We start from the raw sequence: 27,962 nt of genomic DNA, 5'->3' as shown, positions 1-27,962 counted from the left end.
GTTCGTGACAAGGAGTAGGATCGCTTGTCCAACCTCGTGCGTTTTCTCCGAGGCTTCAGGTTTCCTCCCACTGCCAAAGTCCCCTACACGCAAGCAAATTATTGAAATAAAATTAATACCATATGTTAGTCCCGAAATGACCTAGTTTGTGTCAAGTGGATGTTAAACCCCATTTCTCTTTATATATTAAACTGGATAAAGGGTTGAAATTAGAATTGTTGCTATCATTGAGTCCCCAAAAGAACTTGACAGTACCATACAGTTATTCAAGGAGCCACAGGGACTCAGTGAGCATGGAGCAGGCTCATTACTGATGAGATTCCAGAGTTTTCAGCCTGGTTTCTTCTTGTCATTGGTGCATGACTGCGATCCCAGCAGGGAAAAGCATTTATGGGATGAAAAAGCATGCACATTTGAATTCAAAATTTCCCTGATAGCACACTATCTTGTATCTTTTGTATGATGGAAAAATGAATTCTATTTAAGAAAAAATTTTATTTCATATTTCAGGTTTTTGTATTGGATTTACGGAAATAGGAATTATATTCTAGATATGGGTTTTAACTTGGTGCGTCTATAAATCTGTCACTGCTGCTGATTGGAAGAAAAACACATGAATAGTTGCCAAAATCTCACTCTTCCTGTGAACAACAACCGACCACTATGAATGGTACAGTGACGTGAAAAAAAATTAGCACAAATCAGCTGGGAATATATTCAGTTCAAAGGTCAAAGGTCATGACCCCCAACCCGCCAGGGAATCAAGTGCTGAAGGATGAAATACGATGGAGTGACATATCACTCGATATCATCACATCCAGAATCGCCCCATACCAGATATAAGTACGAAACAATGTACCACATAAACCAACAGATTGCTACGGAAAGCGTTCCAGATAACGAAAGTCGGCCATCTTGATAATGAGGGTGCTTTGATGTTTAGCATATTTGCTCACGTCGTCGCAGCTTAAGCTTTCCATGGAAGCCTGCTTCAAAAGCCTTAAGACATTACATGTTGTTTTCTTTAGATTAGTAAATGTTTCTTTAAAAAAAGACGTTTGATTTTTTTTTTTTTTTTTAATAGTCGTAAAATCTTTTATTTTTTTAAAAAAAATAATTAAACATAATGTTATTTCTCTTCAATTCGAAATGTTAAAATTGTTAACAATAAAAAATTCAAATTATTTTCATAAATTTTCTTTTATTTTCAATGTTATAAAATAGAAAAGTTTTCTTTTTCAAATAATTTATATGTGGATAAAAGTTGAATAGGGCAGTGTGTTAACTATTTTAAGATATGGTAAGAAGAATGGCTAGAAAGTATTAATGTGTTTGTGATATAACTTCTCTATGATGATAATCTGTAAAAAAAAAAATATGTCTGAAAACCGAACTTTTCAATTGATAATTGAGAATGTTTTCAAAAGTTAAAATGAAAGATAGTGTACTGAAATGGAGGAAGCAACAGGAAAAAATTACATTTTTTTAAAAATTATTTAGTAATTGACGGTTTCCGAAAGTTAACAGAACACAATTTTTATGGGAAAGTTAGTAGACGATGATATTGAAAATATCTACGATAGAAGAAACTTAGGCCTTCTGGAAAATCGTTATCCAGAATAAAGAAAATATTTGGATAAGCCTTATGAAAGTAATGAATGATTGATTGTATCGGTAGTAGTAGTAGATTTTTCTTTTTAAAAGAAATTGTTTTGTTGATTTTATACTGTTAAATATCATCATTAATGTTTAATACTTTTATTGAATCATTCTTATACTTTCAAATTTTTTCCCGTTTTAATATTTTTTTTTATAAATAATTACCTTTTCTTTGTAGATCTATTTGGGTCATTCATTAATTTACAACCAATTTAACTCATTCTTGTAAAATGACCGATACTGTTGAAAATAACAATCATTACATACTTTTTCCTAGTCGCTTAGAAATATTTGATAGGTTTAATTGAAAAAGAAATATTTGATAGGTTCAATTGGAATATTTGATAGGTTTAATTGAAATATTTGATAGGTTTAATTGAAAAAGAAATATTTGATAGATTCAATAGAAATATTTGATAGGTTCAGTTGAAATATTTGATAGATTCAATAGAAATATTTGATAGGTTCAGTTGATATATTTGATAGGTTTAATTAAAATATTTGATAGATTCAATTGAAATATTTGATAGGTTCAGTTGAAATATTTGATAGGTTCAGTTGAAATATTTGATAGATTCAATAGAAATATTTGATAGGTTCAGTTGAAATATTTGATAGGTTCAGTTGAAATATTTGATAGATTCAATAGAAATATTTGATAGGTTCAGTTGAAATATTTGATAGATTCAATAGAAATATTTGATAGGTTCAGTTGAAATATTTGATAGGTTCAGTTGATATATTTGATAGGTTCAATTGAAATATTTGATAGTTTTAGGTTCAATTGAAATATTTGATAGGTTTAATTAAAATATTTGATAGGTTCAATTGAAATATTTGATAGGTTCAGTTGAAATATTTGATAGTTTTAGGTTCAATTGAAATATTTGATAGGTTTAATTAAAATATTTGATAGGTTCAATTGAAATATTTGATAGGTTCAGTTGAAATATTTGATAGATTCAATTGAAATATTTGATAGGTTCAGTTGATATATTTGATAGGTTTAATTAAAATATTTGATAGATTCAATTGAAATATTTGATAGGTTCAGTTGAAATATTTGATAGGTTCAGTTGAAATATTTGATAGATTTAATTAAAATATTTGATAGGTTTAATTGAAATATTTGATAGATTTAATTGAAATATTTTTGAGCTCTTTGTTTTAAATATTGACAACTACTGTACAGAAAGACTCAACCAATATAGATGATAACTCACTGATCATTTTCCTATTTCATTTATATTTCCGAAAATTATAAAAAATACTGGGTTTTTTTTGTCAAATTTCATACAAAAATTTTACAATTGTGAGAAAAGACAGAAGGACTGTTTGTTGTACAATTTGTTAATTGTACAATTACAGAGAACAAGTGCATGTATTTATAAATATCCACCTCAACATAAAGAAATGGACTGAATGTACAGAGAGACTATATTTTCTTTAATAAAAAAAAATTAGATAAGCGAAAAAAATGATTTGTGCTTATATGGAGCCTGCGTACAGAACTAAGTGCCAGATTGAAGTGTTCATGTTGCGTGGAACAGACTCAAGTGATTGTTTAAATTCGTGAATGTGACGCTTATTGGATGTGGTCTGTAATCCGTTCATGTGTTTCTATAAAAAGCAGCCATCTTATGAAAAAAGATTTTGGGTGACGTTACTGAAAGGGAGTTAACACGAAAATCCCCAAGACTGTTTTTAAATGTGCAGCACTCCCCTCAGTGAAAAAATATGTCGTTATTGGATGTACATATGTCTCAAATTTTGTCCAAATGAGACTTTTTGTATCATGTTGAGATGTTTATCAAAAAAACAAAAAAATAAAAAATAAAATATTGTGATTTGTTGCTTTGATTTCCCTTGAGGATTGAGAGTGAGATTTTAGTCATGGTACTAGTGGTCACTATGGAAATCAGCTTTCTATTCTAGACTACGCATACGTGCTAACCATTCGGCTATCCAATCCAGCTTTCTATTCTTCGCTGGGGGGTTGGATGGCTGAATGGTTAGCACGTGCGCACTGTATCATAACGTCTGTCATTGAGTCAACTAGCGTGGTTTTGAATCCCTGGTTGTAGTGGCAAGGAGTAGGGTCGCATGTCCAACTTCGTGGGTTTTCTCCGGGTCCTCCGGTTTCCTCCCACTGCTAAAGACCCCTACGCGCAAGCGAATTATGTAAATAAAATTAAACCATATGTTAGTCCCAAAATGACCTAGTGGACGTTAAACCCCATCTCTCTCTCTCTCTCTCTCTCTCTATTCTAATAATAGCTTGGGATGGAGGAGGGATCTGACAATAAAATCAAGTGTCGGTGTACACTTTGGAGTGCGTGTAAAAGAATCCTTGAATTCATGCGTGCTGTCCGGGCAAAATTCCCTCATAGCAAACTGTATAGCATATACCCGTCTTCATTAGCTTGGGTGGTGCAGAAATGTAGGAAGTTAAAGGGTGGGGGGGGGGATGGCCGAATGGTTTGCGTGTGCGCGTTGTATCATAAGGTCTGATATTTAGTCAACTGGTGTGGTTTCGATTCCCCGGTTGTATGTGACAAGGAGTAGGGTCGCCTGTCCAACATCGTGGGTTTTCTCCAGATCCTCCGGTTTCCTCCCACTACTAAAGACCCCTACACGCAAGCGAATTATTGATATAAAATTGAACCCTGTTAGTCCCGAAATGACCTAGTTTGTGCCAAGTGGACCTTAAACCCCATTTCTCTCACTATGATGACTATCTCACTGCTTATTTTTATACGCCCACATTGAAATGTGGTCGTATATTGTTGTCGCCCCCCGTCCGTCCGGGTGGATGCTCTAGAGGCTAAATTTATACACAGTGAGTGTTTAAGGTTATGAGACAAAGAAGTCTATTGATTACAGTGATTTCCGATAATTACTGCCAGAGTTATGGCCCTTGATCACTTCAAAAAATCTTGTGGACGCTCTAGAGGCTAAAGTTAATATCCGGTTGACTTTAGATTTATGCACAGTGTTGAAGTTCATGAGACCAAGAAGCCTTTTGATTTTCAGCGATTTCCGATAATTACTGCCAGAGTTATGGCCCTTGATCACTTCAAAATATCTTGTGGATGCTCAAGAGGCTAAAGTTATCGTCTGATTGACTTCAGATTGATACACAGAGTTTAAGATCTTGAGACGAACAAGTATATTGATTTTCAATGAATTATGATAACTTGAACAGCTAAATCCATGATATTAAATGTTTCGTATACTAAACGTTAGCATGGGGCAGAACTTTATAAAAACCTAACAAATTCTAATGGTTTTCTGATAATTACTTAACGAGTTGTTACTCTTAATCAAATTTTAGTGTATCATAAATGTTTCATGACTGAAAAAAGTAAAAATATGCGACAACTCTTGTTGACTGCCCGGACGAATGAGCTGCTGTGATCGTATGTTTCGTTGCCTGGCAACCTATCTTTATTCTAGCCTATTCTAATAACTGAATGAAACTACCAGGTCTTGTGGAAAGTTAACATCAGGAAAAACGAACCTTACATAATAGTTTTATCCTTGCATTCGGGGAATCATTCCTCAAATTACTGTGCTAGTGCAAGGGAAGCAACTGTGTAATTTTGAGTTCCACGCTGTATAATATACTGATACATGTAGCTGTCTAGTTATTTGGATGGTATGGAAAACCAAGGTCCCGTGTACACGTAAAAGATGCCTAGATGTTTGGAATTCAATATAAGAGTAGGCCGTTGTACCGCTGTCCAGGCAAAATTTACTTCATAGGACACTGCATGGCATATGCCCGTCTTCATTAGCCAAGTCGGAGCATAACAGTAGGACGTTAAACCCCATTTCATTTCATTTCATTTCATTTCTCTCTCTTGCTCTCTCTCTCTTGTCATTAGCCCAATTGGTGCAGAGCTGTTTCATTTCATTTCTTAATACGGTTAGGACCTGGGATGCTATTTCAAAATTTTGCATGTCGGACATTTTTAGATGGGGGTTAATAAAGCACCCAGATTCAGGTCACCAGAAGACGTTTGTAAGCTTCAGGAAATATGGTTCAATTTTATTTCAGTAATACGCTTGTGCGTAGAGTTCTTTAGCAGTGGGAGGAAACCGGAAGACCCGGAGATAGCATCAATAACTTAGGACTCAAACCAGAAGTCGTTTGTCAGCTTCAGGAAATAAGGTTCAATTTTAGTTCAATAATACGCTTGCGTGTAGGGGTCTTTAGCAGAGGGAGGAAACCGGAAGACCCGGAGATAGCATCAATCACTTAGGACTCAAACCAGAAGTCGTTTGTCAGCTTCAGGAAATAAGGTTCAATTTTATTTCAATAATACGCTTGCGTGTAGGGGTCTTTAGCAGAGGGAGGAAACCAGAAGACCCGGAGATAGCGTCAATAACTTAGGAGTCAAACACTACCCTCACATTAATATCACAATTTATTTCATACAACAGATAGTCACTTACAAAATGTACCGAGAGTCTAACATTTAATATTATACACAGCTACAATTAATAACAATTAATAAAAAATAGCCAGTTAACAAGGAATAATGATTTTACATGTTATAACAATAAATAATAAATTATAACTCAAATAATTAAACATACATTATGGGATCTTAGATAAAGAGCTGGCAATTCTCACTATAATAGTTAAAAACTAGATAATGTAAAGGGAATTTGCTGAAAATTTCAGTCAAATTGATCCACTCTGAACCGAGAATTTAGCAATTGAATTTTAGGCCTAGCCTCGATCACCATTACTAAAGTTGGTCTTGATTATCTATTTTTTGATTCAATCATCAATTAGCGTGTGAGCAGCAGATCAGATTCAAATCCAATAAATATCACAAGAGTTGATTATGGTCTGGATAAGTTAATTAATGTCTAATTAATAATTTAGATAACATTTCAGGCCTAAAGAAAGACCTGCAATAGGCAGATTTAGCTCTTGCATAATGTATGTTTAAAACTTATTAAATAATTTTAAAAAAATGTATTAATAATGACAAATGAAATAATATCTGAAAACTGAAAATGATTTTTGTACAAAATGATCTCAAATTTTATCCTTAACAAAAACATATTAACAATGACAATTAAATAAAATTTGAGAACTGAAAATGACCTTTGTACAAAATGAACACTAAATTTTATCCTTAAAAAAAAAATGTATTAAAAATGGCAATAAAATAAAATTTGGGAACTGAAAATGATCTTTGTACAAAATGAACCCTAATTTTATGTTAAAAACAAAATGCTCTATATTGACAATGTTGAAAGTTAATTTTTTAATTTATCTACAATAATGAATGATGATCAAAATAAATATGAATGAAACGATTCTTTTTTTAAAAACTACCAAAGATTCAAAATGGCACTGATGATTTACACTTTGGCTTACAGCATACAATTTATATTTAATATCGGTCTGATGCTTAGAAATGTACATGCAGCATCGCAATTTCAAGGTTGGAGCAAAAGTTGGGGAGTAACCATTGACGATAGAATACAACCTTCTGAAAATATTAGTTGCCAGGAGACAAAGGGGGCCCACTCGCCAATACAATTCTATCATTGAATTTTTAAAATGAATAAATTAAATTTTCAAAAAATATGTAAATGGAAACAAAAAGATGTAATTAGAATTTTCATGCTAATATATTTTTTTTCCAATATTTATATATTTTTTGATAATTTATATTTTAAATATATTGTCTAATGTCTAAGGGGGCCCACTTCCTTGGGGGCCCACTTGCCATTGATCAAGCTTGCAACCTGGCCAGTCCCCTACTGCAATCTTCACTATAGCAGTCGGATGCTTACATAGTTTAGTATCGCAATTTCAAAGAACTGTTAGAGCAGACGTTGTGGAGTAATCATTGACGATGGAATACAACCTTCACAGTAGAAATCTACAAACAACTTTTCTAAAATATCTAAACATTAACAACATTACAAAATAAATTTTAAGAATTCCTTTACTGTTCAGTAATCATCAAGAAATACAATTTCTTCAAAAACTCCATTTTTAAATGTCGAAACAGCAGGAAGGAATTTGAACCTTAGTGACAGTTGATTTTAGCTATGGCCCTTTAAGTTCAAGACAATCAAAAAAAAAAAAATGTATCAATTTTGGACTTCCATATTCTGTTAATCAGTATAGTAGAAAAGGAAATTTAATACAAGTAAAAGGGGGTTAAATCTGACCTCTTGTTACTTATTGTACGTGACAAGGAGTAGAGTTGCCTGTCCAACCTCGTGGGTTTTCTCCGGGTCCTCCGGTTTCCTACCACTGCTAAAGACTCCTACATGCAAGCGAATTATGTAAATAAAATTAAACCATATGTTAGTCCCGAAACGACCTAGTTTGTGTCGAGTAGACGTTAACCTCCACTCCACACAAACTAGGTCTCTCTCTTAGTTGAAGTTTTTATGCCTAGGGCTCCTGATCTGCTTCACCTATTGTTAAAATTGCTAGAAGTCACTCTTCTGATAATGTTCATTTTGATATGATGGGCGAAATCAACTTCAACACACAATTATTTCGATCTCCATTGTGTCATATTTCTTGCTTTATACAAAACAGTTCTGTTTAAATCAGTGATTCTCAACCAGTGTGCCACGAGATCTTCCTAAGTGTGCCGCGAAATTTTGAACGGCACACTAAAAAATTGTGAAAAACCATGTGATTATAATTGAGTATTCACTGGTGTCTACTGGGAAGTTGATAGCCGTGTTTTTCTTTATGTAGTTTGAGTCATACTATGTGTCTATGACTAGTCTGACTTGCCATGTTTTGCAAAATTCAAATATTTTTCATATATATTTAGCCAGGTGTGCGGCTATTTTTTCGTGTGTTCCAAGGTGTGCCGTTGGCAGGAAAAAGGTTGAGAACCACTGGTTTAGATAGTGAAATTGGCATTAACTTCTTTTTTATACAATATAGTCATGCTTAAATAATATAATTCATATTATTCTCTGGCAGATTCATCTGTTTCTCCTACATAAACGCCACTCTCACAACTTAATGATGCACTCCGATAAATATGTGGAGGTTCATCCGCAGCAGCGTCAGCGTACGTAGCCAATGAATCACTGATTTGATAAATTTGTAATATCGGGAATTTACCCATAATTAATAAATAATATCTAGCCAGACGGATACCAGCGTTACACAACAACACAAAACACACAACAAATAATAAATAGGTTAAAATACAGAAAGCTAATCCTCGTACAGTTCTTAACAAGGGAGATAATTCTTCGAGCACTAAAGCTGTTATCTGGGCAGTATCAACATCTGTAATCACAAAAAACAAAGAAATTTATTTTAAGAACAAATCAAGATGGAATAAATCAAGGATGTGGAGGCAGACCACCATTAAATGACACCATCTTGGTACCCACAAATTGTAGTTCGTCTATTTATAGCAATTCTCCCCTTTTGCATGCCCATTTTTGTTGATTTTTTGGTCTAGAGAGGATGAAGAGGGTTTGAATTAACGTTTTCTGCCAGGTTTTGGTAAATAGTCATGAGGTTGGTTACGGGGATATGTACGGCGAATAGTTACATGTTTTTGCAAAGTGCAAAGACATGACCATTTGTTCTCCTGTCTGTAATGAAAAGCATTCAGCCCAACGAAAATTTGGGGAAAAGTTGGAGGTGGGCAAAAAGGCCAGAATTAACATTGAAGTCAAGGGAGAAATTAATGGTGGTCTGCCACCATGTGACTAATATCCTGAGTTGTCTCCCTTGACACATCAATTGATGATCTGCAACAACCACAGACAAAGTTACAATCCTAGTGTCAGTCATTATCACATACGTGATGGAACTGGTTAAACACGTTCCAAATATAATTTTAACACAGAGATCATTGGAACGATAGATGTGTTAAGAAAATTAAAAAAAAAAATGACAAAATCCAAAGGAAAACACAAGTTATCCTTCTATATAACTGACTGAAGTGACGAGTGATAACAGATACACGGGCAAATTTCTGTTCACTAATAATTCCTTCGAAGACCAAAATTTGTTTTATGAGACTGTTTGAGGATATCTGACAATTCATAGAAAAATGATTGACTGTCACTAGATAAGAGAAAACGAAAAAAATAGAAAAAGTCTGTGGATTACGATATTTTTATTAAGAATAGAATGAATAAAAACAAAGGAAAGTACGAAGGATTTCTATTTTTTTTATTTAACCAGTTCTATCACATATGTGATAATGACTGACACGAACATTGTCCTTTAAAACCACACTGGCATTAACACACAGGGATATTTAGTTGAGAGTAATTTTCTTTCTAATTTAAAGATATATTATGGAAGATTAGTTAGAGCGCTTGCAGTTCTCACTATAATAGTTAAAAGCTAGATAATGTAAAGGGAATTTACTGAAAATTTCATTCAAATTGATCCTCTCTGAACCGAGATTTTAGTGTTTGAATTTTAGGCATAGCCTCGATCATCATTACTAAAGACGGTACGATAATAGTCTCGATTATCCATATCTGGATTAAATCATCAATGAGCGATGAGCAGCAAATCGGATCCTAATCCAGTAAATATTGCAGACTAGTGATGACATCGAGAGTTGATTATGGTCTGGATAAGTTAATTAATGTCTAATTAATAGTTTATATAACATTTCAGGTCTGCAAGTTTAAGTTACTTACTATCAATAAGATGTTGTTGTAGAGGTTGTTATAAACAAATTAAGTTACTTACTATCCAAAAGATGTTGTTGTAGAGGTTGTTATAAACAAATTAAGTTACTTACCATCAATAAGATGTTGTTGTAGAGGTTGTTATAAACAAATTAAGTTACTTACCATCAATAAGATGTTGTTGTAGAGGTTGTTATAAACAAATTAAGTTACTTACCATCAATAAGATGTTGTTGTAGAAGTTGTTATAAACAAATTAAGTTACTTACCATCAATAACATGTTGTTGTAGAGGTTGTTATAAACAAATTAAGTTACTTACCATCAATAACATGTTGTTGTAGAGGTTGTTATAAACAAATTAAGTTACTTACCATCAATAACATGTTGTTGTAGAGGTAGAAAGTTACAGGTTGTTATTGGTGGTGGTGGTGGTAATAATATAGTTGTATTTATATTACAATCACCGATACCACTTGATTTACATACGGATAATAACATACTTAATAACTGACGAGTCTACAAATAAATACAACATCAATAAATATAAAATCAATAAATATGAGTCCAGGGGGAGAACGATCTAAGTCACATTTTTGTCTTTTTGCAGACTTTTGGACGAGAATGCTTGACGCAAACAGAACAACGAGTGGGTTTAATCACAACTTCATTGGGGTTTAACGTCCACTCGACACAAACTAGGTCATTTCGGACTAACACATGGTTCAATTCTATTTCAATAATTTGCTTGCATGTAGGGATCTTTAGGAGTGGGAGGAAACTGGAGGCCCCCCGAGATAACCTACGTGGTTCGACAGACGACCCTACTCCTTATCGCATACAGCCGGGTAATCGATACCACGCCAGTTGACTCAATGACAGACCTTATGATACAATGTGCATGTGCTAACCATGCGGCCATCCAACCTCCCGTATTTTAAGAAACCTTTCTTACCTGTTTGTGAAAAGTGTCAGCTAAAAGTTGATTAATATGACTAACATCTGTATCAACCGATTGTTTCATATCATGTAATAAATTATTAAATTGATCAACCCTTTCTGATAAATGTCTATTGATCATAACCGTCTGCCATTGTAGCTCGGTAACCACGACGTCTGCTCCCACTATAACTTCTATATTCACTTGATTAAACCAATTATCTACGGCATATATTAAACAACACAGAAGTATCACCGCTCCACACGTTAACGACGACCTCCACGTTAATCGAGATATAACACAGCGATGTATCCAATGTATGATCGTCATACACTCGTTTAAACAGAAATCGTTCACTTTAGTCACAGACGCGTAAGACTGACTTTTTTTATACGCCCAAATATCACGTAATATGTCTTCTTTACATTTAGGATACGGCTGCACATAAGCTATTCCAAACTCCCCCTCGGTCGATACCTCTTTCGCGGCATTCTCCTTGTAGTATTTAAAAGCGTTTTCTATTTCTATATCCACTGTTGAAGGGGGATGATTTCCAGTCAACAAGATATGAATTTTACGTGAACTTTCATCTGTTGGAACTTTGACTTCGTAGCCCGTTTTTGATAGTCGGAGTTGTCGACATAGCCACGAGATACGATAGCACCATAACAAGACGTCCATTAAAATAAAGAGAAATATAAACAAATACATGATAACATCGTAATGACTAGAATCGAGTATGTCTTTTTTAGTTGAGTTACTGGCCGAATCAAAATGGAGTTCTTCTATCGTCAGTGTATTATTTTTGTCCAGAACTTGATTGATGAAATTTTGAGATTTGAATGAGTTTGTTTGTAATCTTGGTACTTGTTGGGTTGTGAATGTTTCTATAAAAAGTTGTGGTTGGTACAATTCTGGCATTGGCGCCGATTCCTGCAACCTGGAAATAATATTAAAGTTTGATTAATGTAGGGAATAACAATAGTGAGAGGATAAATAACATTTACGAGAGAAAGAGAAAAATGGGGTTTAACGTCCACTTGACACAAACTAGGTCATTTCAGGACTAACATATGGTTTGATGAGGAAACCCATGAGGTTGAACAGGCGAACCTACTCCTTGTTACGTACAACCAGGGAATTGAAACCATGCCAGTTGACTTAATGACAGATTTTATGATTAAATGAGCATTTGTTAACCATTCGGCTATGCAACCCCTACTTTTAAAAGGAATAATAGCCCTTAACTGGTTCAATTCCATTTAGTACTTAAAAAGATATGACAAACTGAAAATTTCGAAACATTCACCATCCTTTGCAGGCGATATAAACAAGCGGTCTGAAAGACCAGACATTTTCCGTGCAAGGTCATCCATCCTTCTTCCCTGACGAGGGAGACAAAGAGAGAAATGGGGTTTAACATCCACTCAACACAAACTAGGTCATTTTGGAACTAACACATTTCAATAACTCACATGCACGTAGGGGTCTTTAGCAGTGGGAGGAAACCAGAGGACCCGGAGCAAACCCACGAGGTTGGACAGCAATAATTTGCTCAATGACAAACCTTATGATACAATGCGCATGTTCTAACCATTCGGCCATCCCCCCCCCCCACTCACTGATAAGGGAGAACTACCCTGGAATATTGTTAGGAACTTTCTACTAGCCTACAATGTTTGGGGTAGCTATGTGCCCTCCCTTCCATAAATGTGCCCTCAAATTTCGACCGAGTTACCTTAAATACTCAAGGAAATGCCCACCCTAATGAAAACATTGTGAACTATTTTTCTGCTACCCTTCCCTTGTTACAACAAAATCCAGAAATACTAGCCTACAATGTAATTATTTTACCATACCTTTGATAAATTGTGTCCGTTATGGACACAAGACCTTCGGCTTTGTCAATCTGTAACCAAGACACAAACTTCTTTAACTGAGAATAGGACATTTCCTCAGCAGATTTCATCTTTTCTAAATCTCCGATAAATATCTCACGAGGAAATTCCAGCCATTTATTATCCACGACCGATATCAAAAAATGTTTGTACATACTCGTAAAATGAGTAAAGTCTTCTAAAAGGGTATCGTTACCCTTTTTAATGTAGTCTGTTATGACCTTTTGTAATTTTTCATGTTCCGCGGAGAAATGTTCTTCAATTAAATACTGAAGCGAACCATTCTGTACATATATGACTTCTAAATGTTTCTGTGTAGTTATCGAATACTCGTGTATCGAATTCCGTGTACTCTGATGCAAATGATGTTTACATGCTCGCTCTCGATTTTTAAAAAGTCTCTGAATTTCACCCATTTCTTTTATTTCCATGGCTTTCAATTCTTTTAAAGTTACATTCACACGCTTTTGCAGACGATCACTGAAATCATTTATCTTTGAAAAATCGGGGAGTATTGTCTTTTGATAGGCGTACAGGATGCCGAAACTTACAGAAAAAGAGAGAAAGATACAATATAGGATGTACAACACTACGAAAATATACACAACACACAGCGACACTCTTCGTCTTTTCGGATAAAAATCTGTCTGCTGAATTTTTTCATGGTCCTCGTTATTCAAAATTGTCATTTCAATTTTATTATCTCTCCGTTCATAATTCAACGGAGCGCGAACGGTCAAACATAAATACAGCACAAACAATATCCACAGAGCAATGAGAGCCAGCATGAGAATGACGATGATGGGTATCCAAGGCGGTGATTGGTCAATAATTTTCTCACTAACTGCCATGGAAGAGGATATCTTATTGGACAATGTCTTGGATGCAACAACGGATGAAAGTACCAAATGATGTCTGGTTGTTGAGTCGTTTATGTGAACGACGAACACATCTGGGAGATGTGTTCTGGAACTGGTGAAATTAAAAGTTATCCAGAAATTGTCAGCACATCCAACAAAAGCATCAAATAAACCCAGACTCTGCACCAGAAGTTTATCAAATATTTGAATATTTAGTATTCCTGGACAACTATCTAAAGAACCTGAAAAAATAGAACAAATTTGTTTAGTAGGTAGAGAGAGAGAGAAATGGGGTTACCATCCACTCGACACAAACTAGGTCATTTCGGGACTAACATATGGTTCAATTTTATTTCAATAATTCGCTTGCATGCAGGGGTCTTTAGCTGTGGGAGGAAACTTGAGGACCCATAGGAAACTCATATGGTGGGACAGACGACCCTATTCCTTGTCACGTACAAATGGGGAATCGAAACCACGCCAGTTGACTCAATGACAGACCTTATGATACAACGTCCTTGCGCTAAACATTCGGCCATCCAACTCCTCACTTCAGACCAAACCGACAATACTTTTTGAAATAAATCCAAACGGTACAGATGTTTTAAACAAGATGCATTCGTAACATTTATTGATCTCCATGCGTTCGTCTTTTACCGTATTTTGTTTACCTTGTATCAAAACTTTGTAGCCATTACTAAAATGTCTTAACTGACTCATGACACATGAATACTTTAATTTAAACTAATTCACATTTACTGCGATGAAAACCAACCAAGCTATGGAAAGAATAAAATTATTTTATTTTTTAAAGTATTCTCCCTACCTGATACATGGAGTGACCATAGTTCTGGTATTGGATCCCATTTTACAGACGCTTTTAACGAGTTAGAATTTATATAAGCTTTACCAGTTGTTGATTGAAAGAATGATAAAATAGATTCTCCCTCTGAAATAAAATATTACATCTTTTGATCATACTAATAAAATAGATTCTCCCTCTGAAATAAAATATCATCATACTATCAAATTAGATTCGCCCTCTGAAATAAAAATATTACATCATACTATCAAAATAGATTCTCCCTCTGAAATAAAAATATTACATCATACTATTAAAATAGATTCACCCTCTGAAATAAAAATATTACATCATACTATCAAAATAGATTCTCCATCTGAAATAACTGTAGAAATAATAATAATAATAATCCTCTATTCATATAGCGTGATAATACTAAAACTAAATTTTCTATTGCGCTTTTCAAGTTTTCTCTATTGAACTATGGAATCGCTTCTGTAAACAGGAATGTCTTTATACATGTAAGCAACTAGATAAGCATTATATTTGAGATCAACAGTTTCAGTTGAAGTAAGTAGCTCTTTTCAAATCTGATAGAGAGGGAGAGAGAGAGAGAGAGAGAGAGAGAGAGAGTTTAACATCCACTCATCCACTCAACACAAACTAGGTCATTTCAAGACATATTGGGTCTTTAGCAGTGGGAGGAAACTGAAGGACCCAAAGAGAACCCACGAGGTTGGACAGGTGACCCTACTCCTTGTCACGTACAACCGGGGAATCAAAAACCTGCCAGTTGACACAATGACAGACCTTATGATACAGCACGCACGTGCTAACCATTCGGCCATCCAACTCCCCTAAATCTAAAACCAAATGAGAAATGTATGATCCTATGCTTACTGTTTGAAACGTAGTGTGAATTAAAGTCAGTGATTGTTTTCCATATAAATTTGTGTTATTATATCACTAAATGCCGTATATAAAGATTTTCTACTTACTGTTAACAGATAGTTTAACTATTGGTGAACGTTTACTACGATACATCTGATGTTGCATCTCTTTCTTCGTATTCAACACTTTAACCGTTACTGGTATCGACGTTGATTTATACTGTGTCTGATTCGGAAATACCTTCGATAGATTTTTAAGACACCCATCTCGGTACCAAGTCGATGAACTGTAGGAAAAAGGCCGATAAAACTGCACAAGTGTCGAATATCGATAATGGGCATCTTGTTTCACTTTATAACCTCTGGCTTGGTTGAATTCATCGTGAGATTTAAAGGGATGTAACTCAAATTCCCCCATCTGATCGCTATAATCTTTATGATTGGCTATAACTAAGACTTCGTCTTCCAGTTTGTATCTCACATCATGAAGAACATTCAAAAAGTCGACTTTTTGGTTCTGGGTTTGATGCGATTCGAGACTGTCTGAGAAAAAACTAAAGTTTTGTTGAGGTAAAACGTAATTTGATCCAGGTATCTGTAGCACGTAGGTAACGTTGTAGAGGTATTTTGGTTTTCTGTATTTAAGATGACACATAAAACGTTCTCCGATTTTCTCAAATACCGGAGATAAAGTAAACTGGTTCACGTTACCTAAAATAAAATATCATATCTATTAACAAGTGAGAGAGAGAGAGAGAGAGAGAGAGAGAGAGAGAGAAATGAGGTTTAACGTCCACTCAACACAAACTAGGTCATTTTGGGACTAACATATGGTTCAATTTTTATTTCAATAATTCGCTGGTGCATAGGGGTTTTTATCAGTGTGAGGAAGACCGGAGGACCTGGAGAAAACTCACGAGGTTGGACAGGCAACCCTACTCCTTATCACGCACAACTGCTGAATCGAAATCACGCCAGTTGACTTAATGGCAGACCTTATGATACAGCACTAACCAAATCTAACAATTCGGCCATCCAAATCCCGCAAATCTGAAACCAAATGAGAAATGAGAAATGATAAGTAATGGCTCGCTAGCCTGGAGGTCGGGTGTTTGATCCCTGCATTGGCCGATAACCATTCAGCCATCCAATCAAAACCCAATTGTCCAAGGAACAAGAATGCCAACACCCCATAGGCATACGAGCTGGGGGAGCTGGGGGGGCTGGGGGGGCGGCCGCCCCCCCCATTTTGGGCACCAAATGCTGGGAAAATTTGGGCACACAATTATACTTTGTAAAAGTTGTATAAAATAATATTGCATTCTTGAATGTGTCCAATTTAACAGCGAATTTATTTTTATTTTGTAACATACTAAGAACTACATTTTTTGGGCACCAACCACCACCGCCCCCCCCCCCCCCAGTCAAAAATTTCCCCGTACGCCTATGCCAACACCTATTCCACTCGGACAACTTCAGACATTACGAACTTGAACACAGAATCTTGGTGTTTGTTCCAACAATCAAACACACTTCCCTGTCACATTTAATACATTTATTAATCAAATATCTTTCTTATAAAACCAAGGGATTCTTGACTGAGCCTTTATTTAGTTTATGTAAGATTAAGGGTGATAATACAGTAAATTCAGACATTACAAACTTGAACACAGAATCTTGGTGTTGGTTTCAACAACCAAACACACTTCCCTGTCACATTTAACAAATTTATTAATCAAATATCTTTCTTATTAAGCTAAAGGATTCTTGAGACTGAGCCTTTATTTAGTTTATATATGATATTATCAAGGGTGATAATACAGTAAATTCACCTTTAGCACATTTAACGGGAGCTGGTGGACATGTTGATCTATAATACTGTAGACAATAACTATTACTATAACATGATATACTACAACAATCTTCATTATAACCTGTAATATATAACATGATATACATGTACTATATCAATGATTCTCAGCCAATGTGCCGCAAGATCTTCCTTAGTGTGCCGCGAAATTTTGAACGGCACACTAAGAAAATTTCTTACTAAAGAAGCCAGCTAGTTGACTGATGAAATTCGAAACACTGCAATAAATTAAGTTCATAGTTATTTATTTTGAGTCATTCTCTGTGTCTATGACTAGTCTGTGTCTACGGTTGTATGCCATTTATTTTACAAAATTCAAATATTTTTTTATAGATATATATATTTAGCCAGGTGTGCCGCTATTTTTTCATGTGTCCCAAGGTGTGCTGTTGGCAAAAAAAGGTTAAGAACCACTGTACTACAACAATGTTCCATATAATCTGTAGTATATAAAATGATATACAGTACTACAAACTGCCTTTTCTATTCAGCCATTAAACTACAGTTGGTCATGTGATCAACTATAATTGTGACATCAGAGGCATTTTTACATCATTTCCATAGTGATCATACCATTCTGTTATTTTCCAATCCAATTGTTGACAAGTATATATAGACAACCCATATATTTATTATTGTCGCCTTTTGGGTACTTACTAGAAATATGAACGACAGACTAACAGACATACTCTTCATAACAAAGGGACATAACTATAAAAGTTATCATCAGAATATCAATAGAAGTCTTCCTGTCAATCAGTTAAGCAACTTATATAACATTCAGAAAGATCGAAACATATAAAATAAGACACAACTGATTCTATCTAAAGATCAAAATACAAAATCTAACTGGCACGTCAAGTTCACAGAGTATTCTCCGTTTTAAGTTAAGAATTTACTCAAAATTATTAGGCCTTATTTTAACTAAAATATAGTCATTTATAAAACTTTTGTTGTTTTAATGTATCAAATACAGCTCCCCCCAGCAAAAAGTTTCGCACCCCCCTGGGAAATAGATATACATTGTCCGTTAATTTTACAGCACCTCTGCACTTCCTCATTGCTCTGAGCTAGTTACCACCCTGATCAAATACATCAATAAGAAACTATGTGCAAAGTTTTGCGCTTCAAAGATATTTCTCATAAACAGTGATTGAAAGTTGAGTAAATTCTTAACTTAATTCTGAGTATGTTTGGTGAACTCGGGGCCAGACAAGAAATAAAAGGGTAAAAATAAAATCCTACATACTATTATTTGTACATGATTTGGCATTTAAACATTTCTCACATTCAGCAGCATACTGAGAACATTCAACACTAGGAAATCTCAATTTTTCTGTTTCTGGCATGGTTTGTCCGAACACCTCCGTTAACAGATCATTTGTTTCATCACAGATAATATTGTTGAGATTCAAAGATGATAATTTTACTAAATTTTTACGTCTCTCTGGCTGAAATTTGAACAAAAAATCAAGCTCTTGGTTTATCAAAATCATAGTTATAGAATACAATGGAGAGATAGAGAGGCAAAAAGAAATGTGGTTTAACGTCCACTCGACATAAACTAGATCATTTCGGGACCAACGTATGGTTCAATTTTATTTCAATAAATCGCTTGCATTTAGGGGTCTATAGCAGTGGGACGAAACCGGAGGACCCATAGAAAACCCTAGAGGTTAGACAGGCAGCCCTACTCCTTACAAACAAGGAATTGAAACCACACAAGCTGACCATTCAGCCATCCAGCCCCCCACAATTTAATTGGTGTTAAATGAGTTATCATCACCCATTGCTGCATGGGTCCCCCTTAAACAAAACATATCAAAAACTAACCTCATATTCATTACAGATTTGGTTGATTTTTCTGTATAAATATGTTTCTCCATCTTCATAATTATCTGGACAAATTCGTTTCTTTTTATCTTTAGAATCACAGACGACTTCCTCTGCTTCTGTCAGACGATTTTTGATGGTATCAAAATGAATAGAATAATAGTCTGGTATTGGATGTCTAAAATAAATACCAAAAAATATATATTATATTCAATTTTATTAGACTAATGTCAAAATTGTTTTAGAGAGAGAGAAAGATAAGGGGAGAGAGAGAGAGATGGGGTTTAACGTCCACTAGACACAAACTAGGTCATTTCAGGACTAACATATGGTTAATTTATTTCAATAATTCGCTTGCGCGTAGGGGTCTTTAGCAGTGGGAGGAAAGTGGAGGACCCAGAGAAAACCTACGAGGTTAGACAGTGACCCTACTTCTTGTCACATACAAGCGGGGAATCCACACCACGTCACTTGCCTCAATGATAGACCGTCTGATACCACGCGCACACGCTAACCATTCGGCCATCCATAAGAAAAAGTGTTCTGAAAATTTCCTGACAATATCATTTCAACACAGGAAAATGTCAAAAAGGACCAAGTGCCCTTGTCACTGATGAATATTTATAATATAATCATCACATTTGCCCAGAAAGTTGTTGTTTTGATAACATCTACTATATAATGATCCTTCAACAGTACTATAAGTAATGAAATAAAATGAAATGAAATGGGGTTTAACGTCCTACTGTTCTTTTCCGACTGGGCTAATGAAGACGGGCATACGCCATACAGTGAGCCATGAGGAGGGAAATTTTGCCCGGGCAGTGGCACTATGGTCTACTCTTATATCAAATTTCAACTGCCAAGGGATCTTTTACGTGCACACCAATGTGTAAACAGGACCTCGTTTTATTTCGTTCCATCCAAATGACTAGACAATTGTTCTTGTCAGGCCCTCCGTCCTGCATCACTGACAAGGGGAAACCACGTCGTAAAATCCTGATGAACTTTCTCGACCAATGCATGGAGAGAACATGTGACCTCCAGACTCGCGAACCAGCATCTTACCCACTTAGCCACTGTGGCTCCCTATAAGTAATAAATCACAAGTACCTGCAGTAATAGTCAACCACATGTTGATATAATTTATTTGTTTCTTCCGACACATTTTTATCAAAATGGAGAAAATAAGCGGTATCATCTTCATGATCCAAATCAACGTATTCTGGTACCAGATAAACACCAGACACACTGATTTTAATCTCTAGTCCTGATTCCCGCTTCCAAACGAAATCTAAAGACTGTTGATTGTTTGTGATGTACATAGTAGTTTCCAACTCTTTCATATCTCTAAGTCTTTCCAAAAACACATTAGATGATGACGACATACTGATGTTCGACCCATCTGAAATATATTTGAAGTAGTATATAAATTTAACATATAATCTTGAGTAAAAGTTTCTACAACTTAAATGAAATTGAAAGTAGGTATCTTTGAACGAACATAAGATTATATGATTAAAGGGGCATTATGTAAGATTTAGATAAAGAGCTGGCAGTTCTCGCTATAATAGTTAACAAATAGATAATTTAAAGAGAATATGCTGAAAATTTCAGTCATATTGCTCCACTCTGAACCAAGATATTAGCGATTGAATTTTAGGCCTAGCCTCGATCATCATTACTAAAGTCGGTATGAAACAAAGTCTTGATTATCCATTTTGACGTTAAATCATACATCACAAAATGTATTCAAACCCAGTATATATCGCGGGCTAGCGATGGCAACGAGAGTTGATTATGGTTTGGATAAGTTAATTATTGTCTAATTAATAATTTAGATAACATTTCAGACGTAAAGAAAGACCTGCAATAGACAGATTTAGCTCTTGCATATTAAGTTATTTGCAAATTAAGTATTCACAAAGTATTTTCACTATAAACTTACCATAGACAGAAGTAGAATTAGGTGGTAAGAATCCTACTGGAAATGATACATCTGCAAAAAAAACAAGCCAACAGTGAGGCTGATGTCCCCCGCCGAAATAGGAAAATAATTAGAGGACACATATAAAAATCAAATTGCGTATCGCTCTGCTTACCCTGAGCAGAAAATGCTCATTATCAAACTTAGTCAAGGTATTACTGTAATGAAACTATACACCAAGTTTCATCAATCTCACTTAATTAGAACTAAAGTTATCGTGTCCCAAAGCATCAACCAATCAAATTGCTTATCTCTGCTTACCCTAAGCGGAAAATGCTTATCTTCGAACTCCATCAAGGCATTGACCTAATCAACACATACACCAAGTTTGAACATTCTAGCTCAATTAGGAAGAGAGTTATCGTGCCCCAAAGTATCAACCAATCAAATTGCTTATCTCTGCTTACCCTAAGCGGAAAATGCTCATCTTCGAACTCCATCAAGGCATTGACCTAATAAACACATACACCAAGTTTGAACATTCTAGCTCAATTAAAAGTTATCGTGTCCCAAAGCATCAACCAATCAAATTGCTTATCTCTGCTTACCCTAAGCGGAAAATGCTCATCTTCGAACTCCATCAAGGCATTGACCTAATCAACACATACACCAAGTTTGAACATTCTAGCCCAATTAGGCAGAGAGTTATCGTGTCCCAAAGCATCAACCAATCAAATTGCTTATCTCTGCTTACCCTAAGCGGAAAATGCTCATCTTCGAACTCCATCAAGGCATTGACCTAATAAACACATACACCAAGTTTGAACATTCTAGCTCAATTAGGAAGAGAGTTATTGTGTCCCAAAAAGTGTGACGGACAGACAGACGGACAGACAGACAGACAGACAGACAGACGGACGAACCCATTTTAATAGTCCCCTGCTTTCTTCGAAAGGCGGGGGACAAAAAAAATGAAAATTAAATTTTCATTTAAAGAGGCGGTCCGATATAAGCACTATACTTCAAGATTAAATCATATATTGAAATAAAATTGAACTCAGTCCACAGTTCATAAATTAAATTCCAGAAGTAGCCAGACCTTTAATATCATCTTTTGTAAAAGAATTTGAGAAAGATTGAGATATTTATTATCATCATATCAAGATTAATAAATTATAACAATACTTACCAACACAGATGGTATCTTTAGTTGTTGTACATACAGCAGCTTCATACTGTGAACCATGACAGCCTGTACATTCTATAACGAAATGAAATGGGGTTTAACGTCCTACTGTTCTGCTCCTACTGGGCTAATGAAGACGGGCATACAACATACAATCTGCTATGAGGGAAATTTTGGTTGGACAGCGGCACTACAGCCTACTCTTATATCAAATTCCAACTATCAAGGGATCTTTTACATGCACGCCAATGTGTACACGGGACCTCGTTTTTTCATCCCATTCGAACGACTAGACGGTGTTGATCATATCGAAACGTATTCGAACCTATCTGTACATACCAAATCGAGGACTCAATAGGGACAATCAACAGTGTGAACCTAGCATTAGAGTACAAAGTTCCATCTTTACATGAGGTCTTTTTTTCTATAAATATTTTTATATTTCCAAATTAAAGACAACTCTCGTTTCAAAAACAAACAATGGCAAGTATTTATATTTTACTTAACACTTACCTTTACAGACGACATCACTAGTAGCAGAACATGATGATGTCATATAATGACCGTCTGGACAAGCTAAGGTACAAGCTGTAATCAGATATACATCAGTAAATTATATCTACATTATTTCATTATCAATAAAAACAAGTGAGAGAGAGTGAGAGAGAGAGAGAGAGAGAGCGAGGGAGAGAGAGAGAGATGGGATTTAACATCCAATCGACACAAACTAGGTCATTTCGGGACTAACGGATGGTTTAATTTTATTTCAATAATTTGCTTGCGTGTAGGGATATTTAGCAGTGGGAGGAAACCGGAGGACCCAGAGAAAACCCACGAGGTAGGATAGCCGACCCTAATCCTTGTCATGTATAACCGGGGAATCGAAACCATGCCAGTTGACTCAATGACAGACCTTATGATACAGCGTGCACGTGCCACCCAAAAACAAATGAAATGAAATGTGGCTTAACGTCCTACTGTTCCGCTCCGACTGGGATCCAACCTTGTGGGTTTTCTCTGGGTCCTCCGGTTTCCTCCCACTGTTAAAGACCACTACACACAAATGAATTATTGAAATAAAATTAAACCATGTGTTAGTCGTGTTAGTCCCGAAATGACCTAGTTTGTGTTGAGTGGAGGTTAAACCCCATTCCTCTCTCTCTCGCTCCGACTGGGCTAATGAAGATAGGCATACGCCATACAGTGTGCTATGAGGTAAATTTTGCACAATGGCCTACTCTTATATCAAATTCCAACCGCCAAGGGATCTTTTACGTGCACGCCAATGTATACACGGGACTCCAACAAAAACAAAGGGTTATATTTCTGTATTCAGATTGTAGGCAATGAAACCCAACTTTATTACAAGCATCTTTTCATTGTATAGCTATTTTGTATATCCAGGGCCTCCTCAGATTTATATTATCCACAGTTGATGAAAGAAAAATTGCCATATTGGCATTATCCCTCAGTAGGATGAAAATATCCGAGACACTGCCAGCTGTGAGACCACTGTTCATTATTTAAAGTAATTGTACTCACAGCTTGACATTAAATAATACTCTCATTGTGAGAAAATCACTTTATTCCCCTCACAATTCATGTTAGAAAAATGAGATTAAATAAACCCACATACCATGACATTGTTGAGAATTGAAGTAAAATCCACGTTTACATCTACAGGCTAACGAATCACTAGCATCCACATCATCACATATAGCATACGTTTCACAAAGAGATAGATCATCATTACATTCACTTTTATCTACAAAATAAATCACAAACTTTAAATATTTCTTTCTTTCCCTTTAGAGGGTCGTGATAATTAAGTGGGGAGGGAACTGGACTCTTGATTAAAATATGAGTTGGTTCAAAGGTCAATCTTGGCATGGGTCAATAAGAACCTTTAGGATTTCTCAAACCCAGCCTAAACTTGTTAAAGGAAATGAAATGAAATGGGGTATAACCTCCTACTGTTCTGCTCCGAATGGGCTAATGAAGATGGGCATACGCCATACAGTCTGCTATGAGGGAAAATTTTGCCCAGGCAGCAGCACTATGGCCTGCTCTTATATCGAATTCCAACTGCCAATGGATCTTTTACGTGCACGACAATGTGTACACGGGACCTTGGTGTTTCTTCCCATACACTGTATGGCGTATGCCCGTCTTCATTAGCCCAGTTTAGGAGCAGGTATAAAATTCTGTATTTATACTTACCATATAGCTGTAATCTTGATACTAAAGATAGAATAGTTTTATTGAGGTTCAACCTTTTTATATCTGGATCACCAGAATACATCCGAACTTTTCCTGAAATGTAGAATTACAGATGCTGAGTCATAAGCTACATATCATACAGTGTAACAATTTCTAAAGCAAAGAGATAGATCATCATTACATTCACTTTTATCTACAAAATAAATCACAAACTTTAAATATTTCTTTCTTTCCGTTTAAGAGGGTCGTGAGTGCATCAAGAGAGATAACTCTGTTGCAAAGACATTCACAAAAAATATTTTTGATCTTCCCAAACTAGTGTTGCAAAGATATTCTATTCAAATATTTTTGATCTTTCCAAAATATTTTTGATCGTCCAAAACTCCTAGCTCCAAATAATTAATCCAAACCAACACAAAAAATGAAAATGAAAACAAATCTAACCAAATGATCTTCCCAAACTAGTGTTGCAAAGATATTCTATTAAAATATTTTTGATCTTAGCAAAATATTTTTGATCGACCAAAACTCCTAGCTCCAAATAATAAATCAAACAAGCCAACAGTGAGGCTGATGTCCCCCGCCGAAATAGGAAAATAATTAGAGAGTTATTGTGTTCCAAAGTCTCAGCAAATCAAATTGCTTATCGCTCTGCTTAATCTGAGCAGAAAATGCTCATTATCGATCTTAGTCAAGGTATTACTGTAATGAAACTATACACCAAGTTTCATCACTCTCACTTAATTAGAACTAAAGTTATAGTGTCCCAAAGCATCAACCAATCAAATTGTTTATCTCTGCTTACCCTAAGCGGAACGGACAGACAAACAGACAGACGGACGAACCCATTTTAATAGTTCCCTGCTTTCTTCGAAAGGCGGGGGACAATAAGCATGAACATTTACTCAATTCGAAGATCAACCAATCAAATTGTTTATCTCTGCTTACCATAAGCGGAACGGACAGACAGACAAACAGACAGACGGACGAACCCATTTTAATAGTTCCCTGCTTTCTTCGAAAGGCGGGGGACAATCAAAGTAGGAGAGTTATTGTTTTCCAAAGTCTCGACCAATCAAATTGCGTATCGCTCTGCTTACCCTGAGCAGAAAATGCTCATTATCAAACTTAGTCAAGGTATTACTGTAATGAAACTATACACCAAGTTTCATCAATCTCACTTAATTAGAACTAAAGTTATCGTGTCCCAAAGCATCAACCAATCAAATTGCTTATCTCTGCTTACCCTAAGCTGAAAATGCTCATCTTCGAACTCCATCAAGGCATTGACCTAATCAACACATACACCAAGTTTGAACATTCTAGCTCAATTAGGAAGAGAGTTATCGTGCCCCAAAGTATCAACCAATCAAATTGCTTATCTCTGCTTACCCTAAGCGGAAAATGCTCATCTTCGAACTCCATCAAGGCATTGACCTAATAAACACATACACCAAGTTTGAACATTCTAGCTCAATTAAAAGTTATCGTGTCCCAAAGCATCAACCAATCAAATTGCTTATCTCTGCTTACCCTAAGCGGAAAATGCTCATCTTCGAACTCCATCAAGGCATTGACCTAATCAACACATACACCAAGTTTGAACATTCTAGCCCAATTAGGAAGAGAGTTATCGTGTCCCAAAGCATCAACCAATCAAATTGCTTATCTCTGCTTACCCTAAGCGGAAAATGCTCATCTTCGAACTCCATCAAGGCATTGACCTAATAAACACATACACCAAGTTTGAACATTCTAGCTCAATTAGGAAGAGAGTTATTGTGTCCCAAAAAGTGTGACGGACAGACAGACGGACAGACAGAAGGACAGACAGACGGACAGACAGACAGACAGACAGACGGACGAACCCATTTTAATAGTCCCCTGCTTTCTTCGAAAGGCGGGGGACAAAAATGAAAATGAAAACAAAGGTAACCAAATGATCTTCCCAAACTATTAAAATATTCTTGATCTTCCCAAAATATTTTCGATCGTCCAAAACTCCTAGCTCCAAATAATTACTCAAAAAATGAAAATGAAAACAAAGGTAACCAAATCCTTTACTTACTGATAAGATTACGCGGTATACCAATATTCAATCTGACGTCTGCTGACGGAAAGGTAACGGCAGCATACGCTAAACCTACTAGGAATGTTAATACAACCACTACAAGAAAATATTTCCTAGACTTGGTGTAAAAAATGTTGGAATGTGATAAACATTTCTGTTTAATGTTTGTTGAAGAATTTGATTCAATTTCCTGGTATATTTCTTCTTCGTCTTTAAAATCATTCTGTAAAATAAAACAAATATTAGTTATCAAACAGATCTTCTCAATTTCTTTAGGCTTCTTAATGAAAGAGAGAGTGAAACAGAGAGAAACAGAGAGAGACAGAGAGAGAGAGACAGAGAGAGATGGAGAGAGAGAGAGAGGGTTTAACATCCATTAGACATAAACTAGGTCAATTTTATTAGACTAATGTCAAAATTGTTTTAGAGAGAGAGAGAGAGATAAGAGGAGAGAGAGAGAGCGAGAGAGAGAGAGAGACAGAGAGAGGGTTTAACATCCACTGGACACAAACTAGGTTATTTCAGGACTAATCCATGGTTCAATTTTATTTCAATAATTCACTTACGCGTAGTTGTCTTTAGCAGTGGGAGGAAACCAGAGGACCCGGAGAAAACCTACGAGATCGGACAAATCACCCTACTCCTTGGCACGTACAAGCAGGGATCGAAACCACGCCAGTTGACGCAATGACAGACCTTATGATGCAACACACACGCACTAACCATTTGGCCATCCAAACATTTTTTTAACATTTAAAAACATTTATAAATCAAATAGAAATAAAATACCAGGGTGGATTATCGTCTTAATTTTCTGAACCAACTGGGCTAATGCAAATGGGCATACACCATACAGTGTGCTATAAGGAAAAGGAGACACTGTGGCTAAGTGAGTAAGACACTGGCTCGCTAGCCTGGAGGTCGCGGGTTCTATCTCGGTGTTGGCCGAGAAAGTTCATCAGGATTTTTCGGCGTGGTTTCCTTTTGTCAGTGATGCAGGATGGAGGGCCTGACAAGGATAGCTGTCTAGTCATTTGGATGGAATGAAAAACTGAGGTCCCATGTACACATTGTTGTGTACGTAAAAGATCCCGTGGCAGTTGGAATTGGATATAAGAGTAGGCCGTAGCGCAGCAG

At 35.8% G+C, this 27,962-nt stretch overlaps 2 protein-coding genes across 3 annotated transcripts in view; one reads left to right on the top strand and one right to left on the bottom strand.

The window, feature by feature from the left end:
* The window catches only part of LOC126811345 (F-box-like/WD repeat-containing protein TBL1X), a 49,585-nt gene extending 47,782 nt beyond the window's left edge, over window positions 1-1,803 (top strand). Inside the window, exon 15 of the mRNA XM_050536874.2 lies at window positions 511-1,803. Coding sequence (XP_050392831.1) covers window positions 511-537 — 27 coding nt within the window. The 3' untranslated portion in view covers window positions 538-1,803. The remainder of the gene's footprint in view (window positions 1-510) is intronic.
* Window positions 1,804-6,071: 4,268 nt separating this feature from the next.
* Window positions 6,072-27,962, bottom strand: part of LOC126808473 (uncharacterized) — a 230,454-nt gene continuing 208,563 nt past the window's right edge. For both annotated transcript variants that reach the window (XM_050533193.2, XM_050533194.1), the window contains 16 exons: window positions 26,823-27,048; window positions 24,755-24,847; window positions 24,171-24,299; window positions 23,048-23,122; window positions 22,538-22,609; window positions 21,370-21,420; window positions 20,535-20,826; window positions 19,422-19,599; window positions 18,838-19,039; window positions 17,551-17,652; window positions 15,827-16,429; window positions 14,853-14,975; window positions 13,128-14,268; window positions 11,284-12,208; window positions 10,703-10,847; window positions 6,072-8,956 (listed from right to left, as the gene is read on the bottom strand). In XM_050533193.2, coding sequence (XP_050389150.1) covers window positions 8,628-8,956; window positions 10,703-10,847; window positions 11,284-12,208; window positions 13,128-14,268; window positions 14,853-14,975; window positions 15,827-16,429; window positions 17,551-17,652; window positions 18,838-19,039; window positions 19,422-19,599; window positions 20,535-20,826; window positions 21,370-21,420; window positions 22,538-22,609; window positions 23,048-23,122; window positions 24,171-24,299; window positions 24,755-24,847; window positions 26,823-27,048 — 4,686 coding nt within the window. In that variant the 3' untranslated portion in view covers window positions 6,072-8,627. The remainder of the gene's footprint in view (window positions 8,957-10,702; window positions 10,848-11,283; window positions 12,209-13,127; window positions 14,269-14,852; window positions 14,976-15,826; window positions 16,430-17,550; window positions 17,653-18,837; window positions 19,040-19,421; window positions 19,600-20,534; window positions 20,827-21,369; window positions 21,421-22,537; window positions 22,610-23,047; window positions 23,123-24,170; window positions 24,300-24,754; window positions 24,848-26,822; window positions 27,049-27,962) is intronic.

The sequence above is a fragment of the Patella vulgata genome, chromosome 1, assembly GCF_932274485.2.
Source record: "Patella vulgata chromosome 1, xgPatVulg1.2, whole genome shotgun sequence".
Classification (NCBI taxonomy): domain Eukaryota; kingdom Metazoa; phylum Mollusca; class Gastropoda; family Patellidae; genus Patella; species Patella vulgata.
This window is presented reverse-complemented; position numbering and strand designations above follow the sequence as displayed.